The sequence below is a fragment of the Seriola lalandi genome, unplaced genomic scaffold (assembly GCF_002814215.2).
Source record: "Seriola lalandi dorsalis isolate HSWRI2012SDOR001 ecotype SW California unplaced genomic scaffold, Sedor1 jcf7180002054861, whole genome shotgun sequence".
NCBI classification, from domain to species: Eukaryota; Metazoa; Chordata; class Actinopteri; order Carangiformes; family Carangidae; genus Seriola; species Seriola lalandi.
Window position 1 is genome coordinate 376,020 of NW_019525414.1, and position 19,773 is coordinate 395,792.

Here is a 19,773-nt window from a genome sequence, read left to right on the forward strand (position 1 = left end):
ACGAAACCGAACCGGTGTCGCTGTATCTGAAGATTTATTCAGCAAGTGCACTGCAGGTAGGACGGTACACAGATGAGTCAATGCTGAAAATGCTGTGGATAGTTTATTTTAGTTTATTTTATTTTATTTTATTTCAGTTGCTCCATGATGTGGCGAGTCGCGTTTATTTTTTTCTATGTCCAGGCCAAAGTGATGTCACATGAAATTGTAAGTTATTGATTTTAACAGATGAGCCATTAATTGTTTCACTTAAAATTAAAAATGATGAAAATAATTTAAGTGATGTATTTCTGGGATTTGTTTGCAGAAAGTGGAGTGTCGTGAATTTCATAGTAAGTTGTGATGTTTTATTCATACTGTGGATGAGAGCTCTGACCTCGAATGTCAATAATATGACATTATGTATGTTTTAAAAGCTGTTGCCACTGTAGAGTTTGACTCAAATAGGTATTTGTTGGCCGGTGCAGACACCAATATCTGTTAAGCTACCAGTTAACGATACGTTGTACTGTTAGATTCATTTTGATTCTCCAAAGCTACCAGCTTTCTTTCTTGCATGAAAAACCCTTACATAACATTTCCCATGAAGTTATTTTAGGGCTGTTATCTCAGTGGAAAGTGGAACTTCCATTACCTTTGAATGTAACCCACCAGAAAATGTTAATAAGAAATAGAATTGCATTGCCAGCTTTATATCTATCGCTAGGCAACAGAAGTTTATTAAAAATGTCTGACTGATGAAATTTAGTAAAAATCTGTAGCCACTCAGGTGTTCAACAGCTCTAGAGTTCACATTATCAGTGTGTGGAAAATGATCATCAAAGTTGTCTCTTGTTTCAGATTTCCCTCCAACCAGTGATACCTCTCCGTCTCTCCTGGCAGCTCTGAGAGTGGAGCAGGTGACAGTGGGACAACAAGATATGCTGAACATCAGCTGGGCAATCAGCATTGATGGTAGAAAACAACCACGTGATGTTGTTCACTTTAGTAATGTTTTGCTAATGCAGGTAACCAAACACTTAAAACACATCAGCAGCACAAAAGGAGCAGAGCTCTCTGTCATGGCACCTTCAAATTTAATTATTAAATATATTTTTTAATTACAAGACAGTATGTTACTGATTATCACTGACTATCTGCTAAAACAGCAAAAGGTGTTACACAAACAATGTTTGTCCCATAACATCAGAGATTTCTTGGATACTCCTCATTTTAATTACTTGACAAACAGAACTTTAGTCTGATTTGGGTGACATTGGACTAGACTGAAGGTAAAAATGTCCTGTGTATAATCAAACAGAATAGAATAAGCTCGTACAGTGTGTGTAGCAGGTATGAGGCAGAAGGAGCCCCCTAATGGTAGAGAAACAATAAGGCAGTCAAATTCATGTTCAACACCATCTTATGTTGAACATTAAAAATAATAAATAAGACCTGGATAGGCTGACCTTCACTGCAGTGTAAATAAACTGTATTTATATCCATTGGAATTGAAGGACACTGACTGACAATATCTGAAAGCCAACACTGACTCACTTATATTTTGTCCTCAGTTGAATAAAGAGAGATCAACAGCGGGTGCTGATGTATTTTAGGGCAGTGAAGGTAGGAGATAGGAATAATCCCCTGGGGTCTAGCTGCTGCTGGTGGGAGACTAAAGCCAGATGATGAAAAATGGAACCTCTGGATCCTGGATTGTCCTGTAGGATAAGGTGGTGATGGACATGTGTGGATTGGTTTGGGGGTTGCGGGCAGAATGATCATTGGCCAGATACACTGATGTGAAAGAGAAAGTGATGGAGTAGATGAATGTAAAAGCAGGACAATAGCAGGAATTCCCAATAGATGGAGAAGTGAGAGGGGACATCTTCCTTATTGAATTATCCCTAAAGCCATTAAACTTTGTTATGTTTTGTATCTCTGCAGCTAGTATTGAACATCTGATGGGCACGTTGATCAAGACGGGGGAATCATCGTACCTCTGCAAATACAAGCCACATTTAGGCAGAGCAGACATCACTGCATCAAAGCAGGTGCAACAGATAGAATCTTAACTAGAACTGATAAGACATTCCTGTGTTTTAACTGTGAGCATTAGTTTGAAATGATGGACCTACAAAAGGATGTGTGACGTTGTAAAGATTAAAATAACTGCAATGACTATCATCTTTTCAAATCTAGCAATGGTTTCATCATTTAGTAAAAGCAAGCTATGGCTCCATTCTCATCCAAGCTACCAATCTCCCTTTGCCTCCGCTGGGGAGTGGCCCCTCTTATAAGTATGAAAGGATTATGGTATCTCTTCAAAAACAGAGTACGTTTTTTTATTCCCAACTTTATTGATCCTCAGCAACAGATTAAATCTATAAAAGTATTAAAATGTCTTCTCTGTTTTCTTTGCAGGTGTTACACCAAAGTCTACTCAAGTTCCTACAGGTGAGCACTTTCCTTTGCTTGTGCATGTTTGTAGGTGTATGTAATGTATAATACTTTATAACAAAAATGTTGATTATTTTCTTTGACACTACTTTGTATAGATTACACTCCGGTTGAGATCACTACTTCACGTAAGACCCCCCAGTTACTTAAAGTACTGTCAGTTTATTCACTAAATCAGTTCAATATTACATGAAGTGAAATAAGGAATGTGTTTTGTGTTTGTCCGTGCAGCTTTGAGAACAGAACGTGTCACTGGAATCATTTTTGGAGGATTGATCGGTTTGATGACCCTTAGTTTCTGCTACATAATCTGTAAATACAACATTTTTTAAACATGAATTTAATGTTAAATTGCAGATAACTGAGAATAGAGTCTCAACTTAATGCTCTCTTCTTCTATGTGTTCACAATATGGTTTATTTCAGTTTAAAATGTGTTATACCAATGCCATAATTAGAAATGCACAGGCACAGGCTTACCCGCCAATCTTGTATACATGCTTTGAATATGTCCTCGGTCATTACAGAATTGCAAAATGCTCTCCAACTCATTTATGACAATCTCACTTTCACATTGCAAAGGAGTTTAGCTTTAACTACTATTTAACTACTGGTTAAATGTCTTGTCATCTTGCAGTGGAGACATGCTTCAACTTGGAGACACTGAAACATATCAAGTTTTGTCTCACTACAACATTTCTTTACAAATTTGGGAATCCCCTCTAGATTATCTAAGATGTTTGACAATGCTGCCCAGTTCTGAAGATAGTTAACCTCTCCTTTCCAATGTTTTCTTACATCCCAGATAAAAGCTGTGGTGTCAACATTGCCAAATCATTTGGTTTCAAAAGTTTACCACAATCTCCCATGGTTCCTGTCCCTGTGCTGGTGGTGTACCCTGCTGAGAACTCGGCCTTCCAGCGGGCCGTGGTGACCCTGGCAGAGTTCCTGCAGTGGCACGGCAGTTGTAATGTTGCTATCGACATGTGGCAGCAGGGTAAAATTGCAGAACTGGGGCCAATGCGCTGGCTGGCAGAACAGGCCAAGGCTGCAGAGCGAGTGCTCATCATCTGCCCACAGGTGCAATTTGTCATTTTTATCATTTATTTCTTGCTGTTGGACTAGGAGCGATTCTAGTGACGATGCATTTTTATTGTGTTGTTGCTTGCATGATGTCACCTGGGGCCATATTACAGAAACTTCCTAACTTGCAGATCCTATCGTAACTGTTTGCTAACCATGGTAATAAGCGTTAGGACCTGATTTAGCAAAAAAACCATTACAGATGTCAATTTTCCCATCCTAACTTAAGATAAGAAAAGTGTATTACACAAGCTTCCTAACTTCCCAAAATCTCAACTCTTCTAACTTTAGCATAAAAATCTGCTCTCTATCTTTATGTAAGACTAAAGATAGGAAGATTCTGTAATACTCCTGCATGTTTACAGCAAGAAAAAAAAGGAGAATTTAACTATGTTATCTTTTACATTTAGTGATTTACTTTATAGACATAATCTATGCTCTAGCAATATCTAGCAAAGTAATATTATTGTATTAATATCTGGATAAGATTCTTTAACAATACCTTAACTCAACATATCCAAAAGAGTAAAATACCCCAGTGCTAAACAGTGTGGTTGCAGTGATGAGTAAGGAGTTGACCTCTGGCCAAAACACATGCATATATGTGCCTGAAATTTCCTCAGGGCAATCCTTGACATTTTGCATGCTTACTGTCCTTTTCTTCTTCTCTTCGCTCATCTCAGCCCTCTTCACAGCCCAGCCACTCTTCTCCCGACTGCAGCCTCCCAGAACCCTCAATCCCGGCTGCAGCTCATGACCTTTACCCCCTCATTCTCAACATGGTGGCCGGCCACGCAAAGAGTGCCAGTGACCTGGGTAAATTCTGGGTTGTTCAGCTGGCCGAGCAGAGCGACAAAAGGCCTAGTAACTTGTCGCTGGAACTGAGGGCCTGCAAGACGTTTTGTTTGATGAAGGATTTGAAGAAACTGTGCAGGAAACTTCACACTCACAGGAGTGACGAGAAGAAGATATCAGATCTGATCTTCAGACCAGGGATTTCCTACAGTGAAAAGAGCACAATGGAGTTAAGAGAAGCAGTAGAAAAGCATTTCCAGAGAGGTGGAACTACTGGGACTCTGGTCACCTCTGTTTGAACAGCTGTAATGAGAATATTTAGATTGATATGGACAATGGATCAGAATACATTTTATTAGTGAATAGCCAATTCTCCCATTATTCTTACTCTTTTGTAAAATGTAAAAGAATTTATATTTAGTTTTTTACAGATGACAGACCTATGCTTTTTTAAGTTATCAAAACTTCTGTTTAGACACAGCAGGGCTGATACATGTCTTTTTTTTTCATTTTATTTAGTTTTTCTAGTGGTGTAGGAACCTGCCTCAAACACACATTGATAGTTGTTCATCTGTTGTCATCATCATGTACAAATTGTAAACAGCCTCAAGGCTGGTGAACACCACCTCAAAGAAAGAAACGGGCAACAAAGAGGTTGTGTTGTTGCTATTTTGTATAAAAGAGTCAAGAAATGTATTTATTTGTTGTATGTGTTTGTCGTATTCCTTTTTCTACAATCCTTAAATATTAATTATCAAGAGAAAGAAATGTGAGAAAGAGGTTTGCACTATAATTCATTTTCTAAATAGCTTCCATTTTTGCCATTTTTGATATTTTGTTTGATTTATAATTTAAAGGTGTAATGTGCAAGACTTGCTCCACCTCCATAGGGCGCAGCATTTCACCTCTTTGCCCCTGTCCAGTTAAACATGTTGTTTTCCTAATGTTCCTTATAATTTATTATTTATATTTGCATTTATTGTTGATAGTTAAAATTGTTCATAGCACTGAAACAAATTATGTAATACAAACAGTATGTTTTTATTTACCTATAAAAATATGAAGGCAAGGGGACACTGCATGACACATGAGTGTCAGGCTACAGCAGCATGAGGAAGGGATGATGACATCATCACAATAAGGTTTGTTGCCAGGTAGTTCTTTACTTACAAAGTATTTGGCTTGGTGTTTGGTGCAGTATCCAATTAACACATTTATAGGAAATAACAATAAAAACATAAAATACTGCAACAGTCAAAAAGATAAATATAGATAGATACACATGTTTAAAAAATGAAAAAAAATGTGTACAAAAGTTGACAAAACCTCTGCTGAGCATGATGTGCAAAAGATCACAGTAAAGACAATATCTGTTCTATGCAGGGATAATGATCCAAGGTCTTACTGTAATTTGGATGTTGATGGTTGATGAGGCCAGATCCAGAAGAAGGGCAGGTGAATTCCGGTTTCTGGTACAGAAAAATATATAAGATAGGACAAGTTGTTTAGATCATACATGTTCTTTATATTCAAACATGTCTATTGTGTGTGTATAATAAATAGTAAGGATAAATATGAATATGCTAAAATAAATACAGTATTAGGCAGTAGATCCTGAACCCGCTGGTTCTTGATCAGTCTCATTGTCTTACTTGTAAAAGAAAAGTTACTGACGTAACTAACTGGACAACAGTTGCAGGAACAGGCTAAATTCTACTAAACCGTTAAAACGTCTGTCAACATCATCAATACTTTTTGTTACAGACCAACATAAGATGTTACCCACCAGTCTAAAAGAAAAGCTGTAGCTCAGAATCAAACCGCATCTCCATTCGTATGGAGCTGTCTCCAGCGGTGGAAAGCCAGTCCAAGATTCACTTGTGTTCTCCTTCTTTTCTTTGCCATTGAATGTGGTTTCTTGACGATAGGTGGTGAGTGTGATGTTCAGTTACCTATAGCCCGTACCTTTCTAGGGGCTAAAGGGATGTCTATTTCTTTACCTGTTCTATTTCTTTAAGTAGTTTGTTCTTTTCTTTCAAAATAGATTTTGTCAATTTGGCCCTAATAGGTATTAAGAGAGTATTGCTGTCACCGCTGGGTTACAGCAGAGCAAAACCAGAACAGATTCCACAACATCCGCATCCCAAACTGTCTGTAATAACGATTCCCACTGAACCCCAGGAAAATCAGCTTGTATTTGTGTCAAATTTACCCAGTTTGTAATTTGCCAGACTTTGAAATCAGTCTGTTTAGTACCTTAAACATGTTCTTTACCACTTATCTTTGTACGTCTTTCTAACCAAAAATAAGTCCTAGTTCCTTGAGTTTCTACATTTTCAATCAATTTCATACCATTGAGATGGCAAATATTCTCACATTAGCCCAGGTTCACCAACCATTTCAACAATTTTCTTTAAACACAAAATTTCCTTTTTAATTATACCACTTCTATTTACACAGTATATCGGTTAATATATTGTATTGTTGGGACTAAGTACATTCAAGTGGCGGAGACCACATGTTCTTTGTTCTACAGACAATAGAACTCTCTTCCCCACAGTTCCTCACTGTTCACACCTGTGGACGACTGTCCCCCAGGGATCTCACTGACCAGTCAGTGTTAGTCAGTGTGTGACATGTGACCCCCCAGGGTGTCACGTACCAGACAAAACCAGATCTCCTTTTGTGTTCTTCCTCTTCTCTCCTTGGCTTGCTGAGGAGCAGCAGCTTCTTCTCCCCTCTCGGGTTTTCAAGGAGCAAGAAAGCTCCCAGCACCAGGTCAGCACAAGGCCACATGTAACACCAGCTTTTCTGCAGGCCTGTCCACGGCAGACTGCAACACCCTCCCTCACTCTGTTTTTCAACACAGAGAGAACAAGTTAACTTCAGCGACAGCAGCTACGACCCAAAGTCTGCGAGCGGATTTTCCAAGCAACAGGAGCCACAGCAGAGTTATCATGGAAAATCTAACTCTGTAAGAAGAAGAAAGTACAACCTTTATATACTTTTGATTAGACATTGTGTTTTTACTCTGTTCCATTGTTAATAAATGTCTTTAAGTATAGCTACTGGTGTGTTTAATGTTGCACAAGTGTGAGTTTTGCCACCCTCTACTCAGTAGAACTCCAGTCCGACATTTTTCAGTGGGATGTAAGAGGACGCTGGCGTGTATGTCACCGCTTCTTATTCCACGGCAAAACCTTGTTTGTTGTGCTAATCTGTTCCTTTTTTCACTGCACTTTGGAACAAGCCATCCTGTCTCTACTCTTCCCAGTCTGGTGCTGCTACCAGTTTGTAGATTGTGCACATCCTGCCCTGTTAATTACCTGCTCAGCCGATCTGCTGTTAGCTGTTCGCCGCTGTTCAGATGTCAGCATCGCCGAACAGCTGCTATCCTAGCCTTGTTAGCAAGTGATCCTTCGGCTCCACCACCAAATCGTGGATTCTACACCATCAACCCAGTTCTGCCCAAACGTTCTTCAGAGCTGGACAAGCCACCACTACTTTTCAAACGTCTCAGCTGTTTCGATTAATTTAGCTATGTCCAAACAATTTGACTTAATTTAGTTGTGTCCACGCCTGGTCTTGATCTCAGTGCACAGCCAGCACACAAACAGTTAATCACATAACAAATATACCAGACACAACATGCGACATGCAAGACACAAAATTCAAGGATTCCTCAGACTCTCTTCTGCTGTGATATTATTTCTAAAATTCTGATATCTTAGATTCTTTTGAGGAGAGGCTAGATATCACCTTTGGGCTGTGCACTTGTGATCTGCAGCCAGAAAGTGCACATGTATGCAGAATTTTTTTAAATAGGTTTCTGCTGACCTTATTAGATTGGGCCCTGTGCTTTAACCTGCCCGGGTCTCCAAGCGTCTCCCTGCCTCTCCTGGCTGGCTTGCCAATTTAATATCGAGGATCCTCTTCAGATGGGTCAGTGAATCTTCTAAGTCACCTCAACACTTAAATTTTTAACTACTTTCAAAAGAAATATCTAACACTTAAGCAAATACTCAAAAACTGAAGAAAAAACAACAGCAGAGAGAGTCAAGAGCAATCCCTTAGAATTTACTGTCATATGCAAGCAAATACAGTAAAACAGAGGCTGGGTTCATGAACACAGATACTGGATTAGAGTGAAACTCTCTTCCCCTTATATACCCTGTTGATTGCCCCCTCCTGGCAAGGTTGAAACTTAGATGTCATTAATCACCGTCCATATCAAAGCAGAATTCACCATGGGGATTTCACGGAGCCATTGCCTAACACCTCGAGGAGCCTTTGATCTTCATATTTTTTACATTAACGGTGTATTGTTTTGGTAAAACTCTCCAAAAATAAAACCATGTATATTCATTTACTTTACTTAACCAAAATATGTCAAGATTGATACATACATACATCAAACACAGAAACTTCGTCCTGCTAATTGGGTCACAAATGCTGACTAAGTCTACACAGCCTTCTCCATGCCTATACAGCACTCAGGGAGGCATGGCTGTGGCTCTCTATCAAGAGTTCATGTATAGGTCATAGCTCTTGTCTGGGGTTCTTCTATAGTTCATGGAGCAGAATACACTACATGGAACAAAATACACAACGATGTACAATATGATTTTTATATTTATTTGTAACTTGGCTTTGCTGTTTACATGTGTTTACAGTGTATTTGAATCTAACCACTTGACATTTAAATAAACAGTGCTTTTACTCTTTCTAGGTCACACTGTAGGCACTTAGAGATAGAAGAGGAATACTGCCACATTGTCCATTAACCAAAGATTATACAGCAGTGTGTCAGTTCTGAAAAGCTTGTAGTAGTACTTAGCAGAAGAATAACTGTCAAAAATAGCTTTGGAAACAAACCTGAATGATAAAATTGGTATAATGAGAAGAAGGATATTATATTAAAATGCAAGTTCAGATTAATCACAGTAACTTTAATAAGAGAGCATCCTATGACCCTGACCACACATCACCACTGAGCAAATGTCAAGTCACCCACTGCATCTGTCCTGGACACAACTGCCCAATTACAGTGACAAACTTGTGCTGAGCTGAATTCCTGTGTTCCTGTCATTATGAATTAAAGTATGGTCTACCAGCTATCCTTGTCACCCTGTAAGTGTTGAGTCCTGGTGAATCAAACCCTGGTGACACACCTTTCTTGTTTAAGAGGTAAAAGTTGAAGAGCTGTCTGTCCTGTGCCTCCAGGGAGACTGAGGCACTGTTAACTTTCAGCTTGCAAGGGTATGGGCTCTCAAACACCACCCTGAACACCCTATCCTGCAGGTAATCCAGCCGAATAGATCGGTACTTGGACAATACAGTTGTGTCCACCTGTGGTCCAAACTGCTGCATGATCAGCACTCCATCTGAGTCCACCTTAATCTCATAGAAAGTCATATTCCTATAAGTGAAAAAACCAATATATGGAGTTGGGTCGGGAGGCGGTCTGAGAGTTCGATGAGCATCCCTGAAAGCACTCTCCACTGCAGGGATGAGATAGCTGAAGGCCTGGCTCACAAGGTCCTGGTTTGCCGGCCGTACCCCTGCCATCAGGACTACCAGTCCCAGTTTGAGCTGTGGCACTAGGGAGAGGGTGGCTGCATAACCGTCCAGGTCGCCGTCCTTCCTCACCACATCATAGCCAAACTGCTCATTGATCTCCCATGGTGTGCCAGTGGAGTTGGAGAAGTAGCCACTGTGGCATCGTGACACTGGGGTCAGCATGGTGTTCAGTGTATCCTGGCGGAGCAGGGTCCCACCATACGCACCCAGCAGAGCCATCATGAGCTTGGCCATGTCAGCTGCAGTGGAATACATCTGACCTGCAGGTCGGTACCAGCCGAGGTTGTAGAGTGGAGCCGGCTGGCCATTGCTGTACACACCAACGGCCATCTGCCTTTGAATGGCTGGAGTTAAGTTGAAACCAGTGTCCTCCATGCTGAGCCGCTCCAGAATGTTGTCTGACACCCAGCTCTCATAGTCTGAGCCAGTCACCTTCTGGGCCAAGATGTTGGCCAATAAGGAAAAAGCAACATTGCTGTAGTGGCATCTGAGGGGGAAGAGACAGTAATGTCACAGATATTCACAAGTTGCCTGGATACAAAATACCAAAAGATTCCTTGTTCTATACATACACAGATTGTCTGAAGTCATCAGAGTCAAAAATAGTGCAACCCAGGAAGGAAACAGAGTCTTACTTGGTGCCTGGATTTGCCACAAGGACATCATCCTGTAACAAACGAAGGGCTGCCTGTGTGTCTCCACTCCAAAGGAGATTAGTTGACCTTAATCTTCTGGGTAAACCTGTAAAAATATTAGGATTCGGGATGTAGAAAGGGCCTATGCACAATAATCATACATGGAAACATGTATGGAAACATTTCACAGATATCTGTGGAAGAAACCCACCACACAGCATGCCCATCATTCAGTTAGTGCATGCACAGTGGGACAAACTGTCTTTCAGTTAAAATGATGTGGCTCACTTTAATAGAGTGAATAGATCCTCAGAATACTGGACGTCCTAACAAAGCAAATGTTCTTTGCATATATGTGTCAAACACATAGGGAAGTTATTATAACTAAGAGTTCAGAGTAACAGTTCAGAAACAACACAACACCACTCCCTGGCTAATTCATCCACCTGTGCAAATCTATATATATATATCTTCTGTTTGTCTCTCTTCTCATGACCATTCCCCCCAAAGACTTCTCCTTTCCTGTCTCAGTGGGGCGCCAGTGGGGCTCAGCGATCAGCATCATTGCCTCACAGCAAGGAGGTCCTGGATCCCATGAACCACAGGGGATGACAAATCTCATTGAGACACACCCTCACCCTGAGTCTCAATCCCTGGGTTCCTAGACATTCCAGCCATACCATGACTGAGTTCGGCTTGTTCATCCCCATGCATTAACCCCCTTTCATCTTTCCCCTCAACCCCTTCCATTCCATCAAACACGACCCTCATGCAGTCCTTCTCAAATCCTCTAGCCTTTCCAAATAAAACTACTTCTATGAATTTTCTGCCAGAGTCGGCTTTCTCTATTTTCTTATACAAAACATGGGTTGGGAAAGTCCACAAGACTTTGATGATCCTGATGAATGCCATCATCAGGTTAGCAAGAAACCTCTCCAAGAGTAATTGTTCAGAATATGATTTTGTTACTTTCCCCCAGTATCCAGCAGGACTGCCCCTCTGTTAATCTGAGAACACTGAGCTGATTACCTCTATCTATAGACACAGCTCAGTGGAATTATAGCACCTCTCCGTTCAAGTGAGTCAAACCACCAGTTACACAGTATAACAGGTTTGTTATAAACTTGAACTGAAAAGATATCCATCATTTCATCTGCTCATGATTATTTACATATTTATGTGTGCAGTTAACTATTTACATATTTCTGTTTATACAATTATTATTTACTTATACAAGTGCATCTTTAAAAACAATTATGGTAACCTCCTGGATCCAATACTCTAATTTTCCCCTGATTTACCGCAGTCTAAGTCCTCCTCATGTCTAATTGGTTAGATTAGCGACATGTGACTTAGTGAGACAAAGTGTGGAGTAAAACTGCTGTTTAAAAAAGTTAGTCTCCATCCAGCTGTTTCTTTTACCAAAAGTGATCCATACCACCACATATCATACCCTCACATTACAGTAGCCTCCAATTATAGTTATAGTTCTTAATACATATATGAATAAACACTAATATCTGCTAACAACTACACTCTAGACTTAAAGTAAAGTCATGTCAGCTCTGTGAAGTTTGTAATATTAATTCTTTGTGATGTGTTGATTCCGGTCTCATTTTCAAGGTTGTATGTTGTGGTGTCTTCCGATTTCATTCTATTTAGATCTTTGTCTTTTATTGTCTCTGCCCTGGTATGTATGTGTGGGTACCTTACTTTGTCCATCCTGATAAACTGTACTATGAAGCAGGTCATCAACTGGCTCAGTTAACCCGTGGGGTTTTCTATCCAACTATGAATGCATTCAAGAGGCAGAGTTGTTAATTATAAGCAACATCGTCAGAACCATGAATAAAAGTATTCATATGATATCAGAAGAAATCCTCATACCTGCAGGTAAATCCAAGTATGATGACATCCAAAAGTTATATTCAACAAGGTGAAATGTAAACAACGTGACTATAATAAAAAAAAAATAAAAAAAACTACAAATAATTTCTAATTAGACTACGGATATATTGTGAATAAGTGCATGAATTATTATAAAGTTTCTTACTGAATATTTCCGCTCTTTTTCTGATGATGAACAAACTATTATGAACATATGATGTAGATAAAACAGTTAAAGTTAATGTCAGACTGTTTCTGCTGCAGAGAGGAGAGAAAGAAAAGAGGACAGGAGTAGCTGATGTCTGATGAGTAAGTATGACTGAAATGCTCATTTATAATCATGGAAATATTGAACAGTGTATGGATCATTGTTGGTTTAGTTTTCATTTCCAGTTCTGGTCAGAGAGTCTCCTCATGTTATCTGCAATGAGCTGCAGTGATGAAGAAGCGAGTAAAAGCATCACCACTGTCAAGAATCCTGTTGGATTAAAGAATCTGCATTCAGTTCAAATGAAGCTACACTGTAAAAAAGATTCCTAATTTTACGGAAAATAACTCAAAAAATTTTACAATCATTTCTGTTTTTTTAAATTATGTACAAAAGTTTGTAAAATTACAGAAGTTATCTATGAATTAAAAGCCAAACTTTTATTTTAAGCATTATGCCAATAATAATGAATTACATTTATTTCCCATTTTTGTAAAGAAAAAATACTGTATTATTTATACAGTATTTTTCTGCTTTCTTAAATTACATACAAATCTATGTAAAATTACAGTAATTATCTGTAATTAAAAATGTAGCTTGTTATTAAAAAGGTTGATGTCCATACTAACAATTTAAAGTTTTCTCTCTGATTTTAGGATAAATCTAATCACTTTTACATTTATGTGCACTTTTACATTCAAACTTTGTAATTCTGGATGCAAATGTAACTAACTTTTTTTCATTACATCAAACATTCAAAATGGTTTGTCACACAACAACAACAGCAACACACAATCACACACACAGGCACAGGCACACACACACACACACACACACACGTTCAAGTCACATTCAAGAGTCCTCAATTAATTAAATGTGCATGTCTTTGTACTAGTTGTGGTGGGTTGAAGCTTAAATTGCCTTGGATTACTCATGTATGTTCAATTGAAGAGGAAAAAACTTCCACAGGACTCTGATGTAAAAAAGATAAACAAAGTTCTTTAATCCAAAGTTTGTTAAATCTTCTTAAAGGATGGTTCAAAGTCAAGTTCTCCTAATCAATAAACTATACTGCTGAAAAAAACCATGTGGCTCGGTGCGTGATTAAGCCTCATATGACTGAATTCACTTGTAAGACCTCTCACAGCACAAAGAGCTCTTTCTCTTAAAGTGACAGTAACCTGTTTCACTGCTCTAACAGAAAGCTACCAAAATGCTACCTTCTTGCAGAATATCTTTCATATCTTACATCAACATGAATTAGATCAATGAATTTTAGCTGACTTTTCACAAATTTTTATAACTACACTTATTCAATGAAATTACTTATTTATTTTTAATAAACATTAACTTTCAAACGAAAATATAGACTGCGCTTATTTATTCACTTAGACTTATATGAACTTAACTTGGCTCCTACACTAGTAATCAGAGTCTCTGGAAGAAACACAAGGAGAACATGCAAGCAACACTGCAAGAAAGAACCAGGGTTTGAGAGTGACCAATACATTTTCTGTGGCCACCAGATTCCATCAGCTCAGGGATCCTTGGTGGATAAAGATATTCGGTCAGTTTGCAAACACTAAAATATGGTATTCTGTATACTTTACTGTGTGTGTGTGTGTGTGTGTGTGTGTGTGTGTGTGTGTGTGTGTGTGTGTGTGTGTGTGTGTCTGTATAAACTCATAGGTATTAATAAAACTTTACCATACATTATTACCATGGTACAGGTACAGAATAAGGGTACAGGTACAGGGTGAGGGTACAGATACAGGGTTACAATACAGGTACAAGGTCAGGATACAGGTACAGGGTGAGGGTACATGTACAGAGTCTGGGAAAAGGTACAGAGTCAGGGTACATGTACACTTAAAAGGTACAGAGTAAGGGTACAGGTACACTTAATTTGTCAGGGTCAGGATACAGGTAAAGAGTCAGGGTACAGGTACGGGGTCATGGTCATGGTACAGGTACAGAGTCAGGGTACAGGCTCAGGATTCAGGTACAGGGTACAGGTACAGGTACAGGGTCAGGGTCATGATACAGGTACAGGGTACAAGGTCAGGATTCAGGTACAGGGTCAGGATACAGTTACAGAGTCAGGGTACAGATACAGGGTCATGGTCATGGTACAGGTACAGAGTCAGGGTACAGGCTCAGGATTCAGGTACAGGGTCAGGGTACAGGTACAGGGTCAGGGCGATGGTACAGGGACAGGGTACAGGGTCAGGATTCAGGTTCAGGGTCAGGGTACAGGCACAGGGTCACGGTAGAGGTACCAAGTCAGGGTACAGTTACAGAGTCAGGGTACCTCTAGCCAGACTCTGTACCCGTACCGTGACCCTGACTTGGTAGTTGTACCCCTAACTCGGTACCTGTACCCTGACCCTATACCCTGACCCTCTACCTGTACCCTGACTCGGTACCTGTACCCTGACTCTGTACCTGTACCCTGACCCTGTACCTGTACCCTCACCCTGTACTTGTATTGTGACCCTGTACCTGTACCCAGACTAGGTACCTGTACCCTGACCCTGTACTTGTATTGTGACCCTGTACCTGTACCCTGAGTCTGTACTTGTAACCTGACCCTGTGTTTTGCGCGTCTTATGACCTGCCTCCTAGTGTTACCCTTTTGGACTTGTTAGCTTGGACTGTAGCCCAGTCACCTTTGGTTTCATGAAGTCTCTTCACTGAGGCCACCTGCCTACCCTGTGCTCCATCAACAGACACTTGCCTGCCAAGCTCTGATTGGTTGACTGAGAGAACACCACTGAACAAACCAGAGATGATGCTGGTGATACAGTTCTTTGATGTAGATGTAGATGAATGAAAATGATCAATGCGACATTGATACAGACTGTGCGTTTACCTGAGAGCTGGCTGGCCATCCTGCGCAGACTGAGTGCAGGAGTGCGGGTGCTGAGGGTCCTGACTGACGATGGAGCTGCCCCCCCACTTTTCCCTAGTGGGTTCTTGATTGTGAAGTTGTCTGTGTATTTCTCTAGAGGGTCATCCAGAGAGTGCACTAGGCCGTCCTCCCACAGCTTGTACAGCATCAGCGTGGGGAAGATTTTAGAGAGGCTTGCAATTCTACAATCACAGTGATTACACTGAATGCAACACATGCTTATTCCAGCTCATTAAAAAAATATTTTTCCTGGTCTTATAATACATAGTATTCCCACTGCTACTGCACAGATTTAAGCACTTAATTTAGTAAGTGGTTGAGTTTCAGTGATTACAGGTCCTATATGATGGTTATACAGTGAAGGTCTAATCCTAACCATGATCCCTAATTCTAACTGTAAGTCTCCAATATCCAACAGAAGAATTAGACTGCAGATTGCATGACTGTGCATGACTGTAAATCTCACCTGTACACTGTGTACTCATTGGGTGCAGAGGAGGAGGGGTTGCTTATGTTCTTCTTGCCAAAGTTTCCATTCCACAGAACAGAGTCATTTAAAACCACGATGGCTGATATTGCTGGTAGCTTGATGGTGTGAATGCTCGACCTCAGGAGTACATCTGTCTGTTAGGAGAAACAGTAAAACTATGACTATACCCAGAGTATCTACATGATAAAACACTATAACATGAATTTCAAAAACTTGTTGAAAGAGCTTCACCTTCTCTAAGGCCACCCTCAGTGATGTTATTGGATGTTTGAGGGGCACAGGCTCAGGGAAGCGAGGGCACATATCCTCGACTGTTGCTTTTTTTACAACCACTTCTGTGGAAAAGGGAAAAAAGCTCATCATGTACGAAACATGCAGACTGGTATTATCATGGTAAGACATGACAGATAGATGTACAATTGAACTGTTTTAGCAGCTCCTAGGTGTGACCACAGATAACTTTCCAACACAGAGGTGGACTCATTCCAGGAGCTGTTATCTTAGCTTAGCACAGAGACTGAAAGACTTTTCAATGATTTCCCTGTCTTCTTCCCTTTCTCCTTTCATATTTGTCAAAGCAGACCTCAGGCCTGCTTCATCCCTCACCAAGGACACACAGAAAAAGAGTACAGCCATGGCAGGGGACAGCTCAGACCAGCAGGTGCTGAAATACAAACAAACTCTGTGTGAAAACAGTGTGTTGAATCCTGCGAAATCCTCATCATGCCAAAATTGTCAGAAATATCTACAGGAAACCACCATGCTACAGACGAGGATTTTAACACTGAAAGCTGAGAAAAGACTTCATGAGACACTCGCCATAACAATCAGTGGTAAGACAATTTTTCGAAAATATTTTCGAAAATAGAAAACTGTGCAGGGTTGAATTTTTATATAACTCACATGTTTAAGTGTTATTATGGCTTAAAGCTGTGGAGAATTGAGGGTGTGCCACATTGAGTGACAGGTGGGTGAGCGCATGCCTGCCACAAGCCAGCATGCACGGAAATCTCAGCTCGACACACGCAACTCCTCTTCGCTCATTTTTGTATTAGCCGGGCATTCGGCAGAGTCAGGTACTGGCAAGATGACGATGGAACGATCCACTCTGAGCTTCAAAACCGCTCTTCAGAAACCTATGGGTGATGTCATGGAGACTACGTCCATCTTTATTTACAGTCTATGTCAGATGGAGGACTATACTATTTTTGATCTGTCAATGACTCCCAAAGTTGTCCATGGATCAACAAATGTTGAAAAAAGATACTTTTTTAAGAATACCAGAACACTTTTCATGGAAGCCATCAAATTTGAAACTGCCACAATTTCGAATGACGTGGATGATCTACGAAATTCCTGCACTTCTAAAATTGCAAATGTAATTGATGTCATTGTTCCCATTAAGGTGAAATTGATCAGTAATAGGCAAAAGGCACTATGGAAAAACACTCATTCTGTAAGGGTCCAAAAAAGAGAGTGTCAGAAAGCAGAATGAAAATAGGGAAAATCAAAGCTCCACATTCACTTAGAAATCTATAATGAAAAATTATGCATTTACAATTTGACCTTGAGAAGTGCAAGGCAATCATTTTTCTCTGATATTATCAACAAAAACAGTAACGGACAGATTAACTAACCCTCCAATTGCAATATTTCCATAACTAGTTTCTACCAGCAAAAAATGGACAATACCAACCATCATCTCAACAACATTCTGGCAGGACAGAGAAGCAGCAATAGCAGCAAACGTCTCATGTCACTGCGCTGCAGAACAGAGAGGTTCTTTGTTCCCACTGCCATCAGGCTATAAAACAACTCAGCCAAAGGAATTGAACTAATCTAATTGTTACCTTGCTACCTTGATGTTTTACCCACTATCTTCATTTAAACAGTACTGAGCAGCCTAGTAAAACAGCTCACTTTAATAGGTAATGCCTCTCTCCAATCTGGCACTTTTCCAAATCCTTTGAAAACAGCAGTCATCAAACCTCCTCTAAAGAAGAGCAATCTTGATACCCCTGCACCAAACAACTATCGCCCTATATCAAACTTACTGTTTTTAAGTGAAGTTATTGAAAAAGCTGTCCACCAGCAACTTAGCAACTTTGTAAATCTGCACAATTGCTTTGATAACTTTCAGTCTGGTTTTGGGCCCAATCACAGCACTGAGACTGCACTCATAAAAGGTAATAAATGACATTTGCCTGAACACAGACTCAGGCAAAGTCTCTGTTTCAGTGTTGTTGGATTTAAGTCCTGCTTTTGACGCAGTTAATCATATAACTATTATTTTTTCTGACCCTTTTAAGTAACAGTAAAAGGCTAACATGATTCCACCAGTGAGAAAGTCACTGGTCCAATTGGATGGCTGAACTGTGGTGACAGACTACCTATCTGCACTAATAAATTATTATGCTATTATTAATACAATACATTATTTAATATGGTCTTATTTTACAGTATTGAGTATATGACAGTATTCTGCAGTTCCAGAATATCTCTGTACTGAAGGCAGTACTGTACTGTAACTGTCCTTGTGAAAGAAGATGATTTAAAATATCATTAGTGATAGGGTATAGTAGGGAATACATTGTTTGTTACAGCAAAAGTCCAGCAGCACACACTAGCCATAAAACTATAATTACTGTACAGTTCATTATAAAGTGCTGTAAATATGTTGGCCTGCTTAAATGTTCCCAGGGGCACAAGGTTATAAAGCTGAGCTGTTGATTCATTCAGGTACAGCATATTGGATACAGTCAGACAGTACACCCTGAATTTTACATTTATGTCACATACAAAGCTCCACTGCTCTGCTCCACCCTCCCTCTTCCTCTTGTCTGTCAACAAGAGTTAAAGTGTGTTTTAAAGGCGCAGCTAATCCTTCTGTCACTATTTCCAGCTCTATGTAATCCTGCTGTAGTTTCTGCAAACGAGCAATTATAGCAAAGAGGCTAAGAACGGCTCACTCAGTTCAACAGTTACTATATGTTTTAAAAAGTCTGAGTAGGTGTTCTAAGGTGTAAATCTATAGTGTTGGGATAAACTTTACCTGGCTTCAGCTTTGGCATCCGATACTGCCATATAAAACAACAGGTCATTGCCACTGAGAGCAGAAAGAAGACAACCATGCCCAGCATGGTCCATTTCACCTTCATCTTGCTTACTGACTGTTATGGGCCAGACGCAGTCTAGAAAAAATGTCAGTAAAATGTATTGAAGAATGAGTGTACCTCGACATAAATCACAAACCACATATGTATGTTTTTCATTATATTTGGCATGCAAAAAGTTTGCTAACAACTTAAATAAAAAATTACTTTGATAAACAGCAGCTGCAGGTTCATTTACCTTACCAAAGGAGGGAAATCCAGCCTTAGAGTTCTCCCATTATCTTTGTGTCATTGTTCATCTTCAGATGGCACAAATCCACCTTCGTTTCTTAAAAGGTTCACAAAGGAAAGGGCAGCAGGACTGTATGAGCTCAGCTCCACTGCTCCTGAGCATTCACTGGCCACAGACCACCACCTGCATGCACTTAATCCTGACTGTGATCCCTGGCTCCAGATGAAGGGCTGGGTCTATTCCCACTCCACTGCTATGACATCATAATCTGCTGGGAGATTCAGCTACATTGCCAAATGTAAGGAGAACTGTGGAGTGGAAACCTAAGCAATCATCCTCACCAATCAAATCATTTCATATCCTTCAGGGTTAATTCTCTGCACGCATCACTCATCTGCTGC

At 40.0% G+C, this 19,773-nt stretch overlaps 2 protein-coding genes across 2 annotated transcripts; one reads left to right on the forward strand and one right to left on the reverse strand.

The window, feature by feature from the left end:
- The first annotated feature begins 62 nt into the window (after nt 1-62).
- On the forward strand, nt 63-5,012 carry il17rb (interleukin 17 receptor B). The gene is given in 11 exon segments (XM_023427420.2): nt 63-207; nt 308-332; nt 841-954; nt 1,927-2,033; nt 2,182-2,314; nt 2,404-2,436; nt 2,538-2,567; nt 2,671-2,751; nt 3,244-3,518; nt 4,205-4,589; nt 4,592-5,012. Coding segments are annotated over 11 exon segments (1,293 nt in total). The 5' UTR covers nt 63-144; the 3' UTR covers nt 4,639-5,012.
- A 3,925-nt stretch (nt 5,013-8,937) lies between these two features.
- On the reverse strand, nt 8,938-19,514 carry LOC111670600 (beta-lactamase-like protein 1). Its single transcript, XM_023427379.2, has 7 exons — nt 19,379-19,514; nt 19,080-19,218; nt 16,259-16,362; nt 16,004-16,161; nt 15,499-15,719; nt 10,532-10,637; nt 8,938-10,383 (listed from the first exon to the last, which is right to left on the reverse strand). The coding sequence occupies exons 2-7, from the start codon at nt 19,183-19,185 to the stop codon at nt 9,405-9,407; spliced, it is 1,674 nt and encodes a 557-aa protein (XP_023283147.1). The 5' UTR covers nt 19,186-19,218; nt 19,379-19,514; the 3' UTR covers nt 8,938-9,404.
- Between the last annotated feature and the right edge of the window lie 259 nt (nt 19,515-19,773).